General features: G+C 51.9%; 1 protein-coding gene across 4 annotated transcripts in view; it reads left to right on the plus strand.

Annotated features, from left to right (window-relative positions):
* The first annotated feature begins 318 nt into the window (after positions 1–318).
* anks6 (ankyrin repeat and sterile alpha motif domain containing 6) overlaps positions 319–4636 on the plus strand; it is an 8162-nt gene continuing 3844 nt past the window's right edge. For 3 of the 4 annotated variants that reach the window (XM_073940316.1, XM_073940318.1, XM_073940317.1), the window contains exons 1-7: positions 319–610; positions 1265–1477; positions 1764–2080; positions 2605–2649; positions 3964–4168; positions 4269–4375; positions 4454–4593. In XM_073940316.1, coding sequence (XP_073796417.1) covers positions 357–610; positions 1265–1477; positions 1764–2080; positions 2605–2649; positions 3964–4168; positions 4269–4375; positions 4454–4593 — 1281 coding nt within the window. In that variant the 5' untranslated portion in view covers positions 319–356. 4 annotated transcript variants of the gene reach the window in all.

The raw sequence follows: 4636 nt of genomic DNA on the forward strand, positions 1-4636 counted from the left end.
GGAGAAGGGGACTAGTGTCAATCACACTGATCTACTGAGCTGATGAGACTAACAACAGCACACAGCATCCCAACACACACCGCCAGCGTTGGGGAAAGTTGTGTAGTTGTGTAACTGAGTGAGCTTCATTTGCCTTCAATAACACGCCGATAATGATGATAGTGTAGGAAAGTGTGCTGCTCTCAGAGCCTCCTGAGCCCAGAGCTCCCAATGTAACTGTACAGCAGTGTGTGTGTGTGTGTGTGTGTGTGTGTCCAGCAGGGGTCTCCGCCGTGAGTTGTTGTTCCGTTGGAATGTGCGCATGCGCATAGTGTTTGTACTGTTCCCCGGTTCTCCGGTGAGTGTGGCGGCCCGGGATGAGTCCGGCTCCGGTGAATCCGCTGCTGTGGTTCCGCGTGTGCGATGACGGAGATCTGGAGAGCTGCCGGCGGCTGCTGGAGGACCCTGGCGGGCTGGCGCATGTGGACGGAACCGATGAGGATGGAAACACGGCGCTGATGTTCGCCTCCGCCGGAGGACACGAGCTGCTGGTCCGGTTCCTGCTGCGGAAAGGAGCGTCGGTGGACCGGAGGAACCACTACGGCTGGACCCCGCTGATGCAGGCCGCCAGGTTTATACCCTACACACTACACTACACTACACTACACTATACTATACTTTACTATAGTTCAGTGTACTTTACTGTACTGTAGTGAACTTTACTGAGGATCCAGTGTGAACATCTGAGTTATCTCGGTGTTCCTCAGGCTCTGAGGGCCAGAACTGTGCTGCTGAACTTAAGTTTAGTTCATGTTTAAAGAAGAGAATCAGTCCTACAGGTTTAACAACACACACACACACACACACACACACACACACACACTGCAGACTTCTGTTCTGGGAGTTACAGCTCTCCAGCATTCTACACACTATCTTCTGCTGTGTTGATCAGAGGAATGAAACTCAAACGAGTAAAGGGAGGGTAAGTGAGGACAGAATGGTCAGTTTTGGGTGAACCGAGCTCTTGATTTGAGCGCAGTGTTCTGATCAGACTCTGAATATGGAGATCAGATCATCAGCCTGTGAGTGTAGCGGTCAGCAGGGTCCCTCAGCTGTGTTGATCTCAGAGTACTGCAGTGAGGAACACCATAACACCACATCATCATCATCATCATCATCATTCAGCTGCATCACCTGTTCACATCCTGCTGCACTGCTTTATTGAACACACACACACACACACACACACACTCACACACACACACTGACGGTCTGTTCTCCTCAGGTTTGGTCATCTCAGTGTGGCTCATCTCCTGCTGGAGAACGGAGCAGAGATCAACGCCAGGAACCGTATGGGTGCGAGTGTGTTGGCCATGGCGGCCCGCGGCGGACACACACACACGGTCAAACTCCTGCTGGAGAACGGAGCATTCGTGGATGACTGCGAGCACGCGTGTGTGTCTGAGGGAAACACAAACACACACTGCAGCGCCGGCAGGTACAGAACACCAGTCTGAGTTCACTGACGCTGAGCTTCTGTCTCACTGTCAATGACACACACATCTTTATTTGCATCTGCATGTAGTTTGTATTATTTCTGAATATTTATATTTATCAAGGCAATATTCTGCAGTGTAGTCCTGCATGTAGTTGTGTAGAGTACGCATGAATATGTTCAGCCTAATCGATCTCTTGTATTGGTGATTGATCATGTGACGGCTCTAATCTCAGTGTGTATGTCAGAAGCACTGAGTCTCTGGGTGTGTGTGTGTGTGTGTGTGCAGTGTGCAGGAGGCGCGGGCTCTGCTGGAGGTGCGGGCGCTGCTGGCGGCGGCTCAGCATGGGCAGGGGGCCGCGGTGGCTCTGCTGCTGGACTGGGGCTCAGACGCTCGGGTCTGCCACACCGGCACCGGCTGGAGCGCGCTGATGCTGGCGGCGGCCGGCGGGTCCCTGAGCGTCTGCCAGCAGCTGGTGGAGCGCGGAGCCGACCCCGACCACACCAACGTGCTGGGAAACACCGCCCTGGAGGTGGCGCTACAGCTGCGGCGCCGCGACGTGCAGAAATACCTGGACAACATCACCAGCGTGCGCCCGCGGCCAGGTGAACACACACACAACACTGCAGAAACACAACACTGCAGAAACACAACACTGCAGAAACACAACACTGCAGAAACACAACACTGCAGAAACACAACACTGCAGCGGCCAGGTGAACACACACAACACTGCAGAAACACAACACTGCAGAAACACAACACTGCAGCGGCCAGGTGAACACACACAACACTGCAGAAACACAACACTGCAGAAACACAACACTGCAGAAACACAACACTGCCACGGCCAGGTGAACACACACAACACTGCAGAAACACAACACTGCAGAAACACAACACTGCAGAAACACAACACTGCAGCGGCCAGGTGAACACACACAACACTGCAGAAACACAACACTGCAGCGGCCAGGTGAACACACACAACACTGCAGAAACACAACACTGCCGGAACAATGCAGATCTTGCTGGACATGAACATTAGAAAAGCAGCAGCTGTGCACACTGAACCCAGCGCTGATGGTGTCATCAATAATCATCTGATTCCTTCTTTAAACCTGCACAGATGACGAGAAGAAGAGGCCTGACGTCTTCCACGCGCTCAAACTGGGTGAGTCTATTCTGGCAGAGGGAAGGAGGCTAGTGGAAGATTCTCCTGCACTGCCGGCGCAATGTAGAGTCCTGTGTGCTGTAGTGTGTGTGTGTGTGTGTGTGAGAGTGTCTGTGTGTGTGTGTGTGTGTGCTGTAGTGTGTGTGTGTGTGTGTGTGTCTGTGTGTGTGTGTGTGTGTGCTGTAGTGTGTGTGTGTGTGTGTGTGTGTGTGTGTCTGTGTGTGCTGTAGTGTGTGTGTGTGTGTGTTGTGGTGTTGTAGTTTGAGTGTGTGTGTGTGTGTGTGTGTATGTGTGTGTTGTGACGCTGTAGTTAGTGTGTGTTGTGATGCTGTAGTTTGAGTGTGTGTGTGAGTGTGTGTATGTGTGTGTTGTGACGCTGTAGTTAGTGTGTGTTGTGATGCTGTAGTTTGAGTGTGTGTGTGTGTGTGTTGTGATGCTGTAGTTTGAGTGTGTGTGTGTGTGTGTGTGTGTGTGTGTGTGTGTTGTGATGCTGTAGTTTGAGTGTGTGTGTGTTGTGATGCTGTAGTTTGAGTGTGTGTGTGTGTGTATGTGTGTGTTGTGACGCTGTAGTTAGTGTGTGTGTGTGTGTGTGTTGTGATGCTGTAGTTTGTGTGTGTGTGTGTGTGTTGTGACGCTGTAGTTTGAGTGTGTGTGTGTGTGTGTGTGTGTGTGTGTTGTGACGCTGTAGTTTGAGTGTGTGTGTGTGTGTTGTGAAGCTGTAGTTTGAGTGTGTGTGTGTTGTGATGCTGTAGTTTGAGTGTGTGTGTGTGTGTATGTGTGTGTTGTGACGCTGTAGTTAGTGTGTGTGTGTGTGTGTGTTGTGATGCTGTAGTTTGTGTGTGTGTGTGTGTGTTGTGACGCTGTAGTTTGAGTGTGTGTGTGTGTGTGTGTGTGTGTGTGTTGTGACGCTGTAGTTTGAGTGTGTGTGTGTGTGTTGTGAAGCTGTAGTTTGAGTGTGTGTGTGTGTGTGTGTGTGTGTGTGTTGTGATGCTGTAGTTTGAGTGTGTGTGTGTGTGTATGTGTGTGTTGTGACGCTGTAGTTAGTGTGTGTGTGTGTGTGTTGTGACGCTGTAGTTTGAGTGTGTGTGTTGTGACGCTGTAGTTTGAGTGTGTGTGTGTGTGTGTGTGTGTTGTGATGCTGTAGTTTGAGTGTGTGTGTGTGTGTGTGTGTTGTGACGCTGTAGTTTGAGTGTGTGTGTGTGTGTGTGTTGTGACGCTGTAGTTTGAGTGTGTGTGTGTGTGTGTGTGTGTGTGTGTGTGTGTGTGTTGTGACGCTGTAGTTTGAGTGTGTGTGTGTGTGTTGTTGCGCTGTAGGAAATGCTCAGCTGGTGAAGGAGATTGTGGAGCAGGATGCGGCGCAGGTGGATGTGTGTAACGCTGACGGAGCGTCTCCGCTGATGATGGCAGCAGTCAGTGGGCAGCTGGAGGTGGTGCAGCTGCTGGTGGAGAAACGGGCAGATGTGGACAGGCAGGACTCAGTGCACGGCTGGACGGCGCTCATGCAGGCCACGTATCACGGGTATGCCTACACCAGTGTGTGTGTGTGTGTGTGTGTGTGTGTGTGTGTGTGTGTGTGTGTGTGTGCTTTAGCTGTGTGTGTTTACTCATGCCGTCATCAGGAATAAAGAGGTGGTGAAGTTCCTGCTGAGTCAGGGCGCAGACGTGCAGCTGCGGGCCAAGAACGGCTACACGGCCTTCGACCTGGTGATGCTGCTGAACGACCCCGGTGAGCGCTGTGTGTGTCAGATGCTTGTGTGTGTGAGTGTGTGTGAGTGACACTGATGTGTGTGTGCTTCTCCTTCAGACACAGAGCTGGTGCGGCTGTTAGCCTCAGTGTGTATGCTGGTGGACAAAGACAAGAGTAAGCAGCGGGGGAAATCAGCGCTGAGGAGGCGTGCGTCTGCCGGCACTCCATCACCACCTGAGGATAAGACTGGCCTGAAGGTGAAGGAGACGCTCACACACACACACACACACACACACACAC

This window comes from Danio rerio, chromosome 24 (genome assembly GCF_049306965.1).
Source record: "Danio rerio strain Tuebingen ecotype United States chromosome 24, GRCz12tu, whole genome shotgun sequence".
Lineage (NCBI taxonomy): Eukaryota > Metazoa > Chordata > Actinopteri > Cypriniformes > Danionidae > Danio > Danio rerio.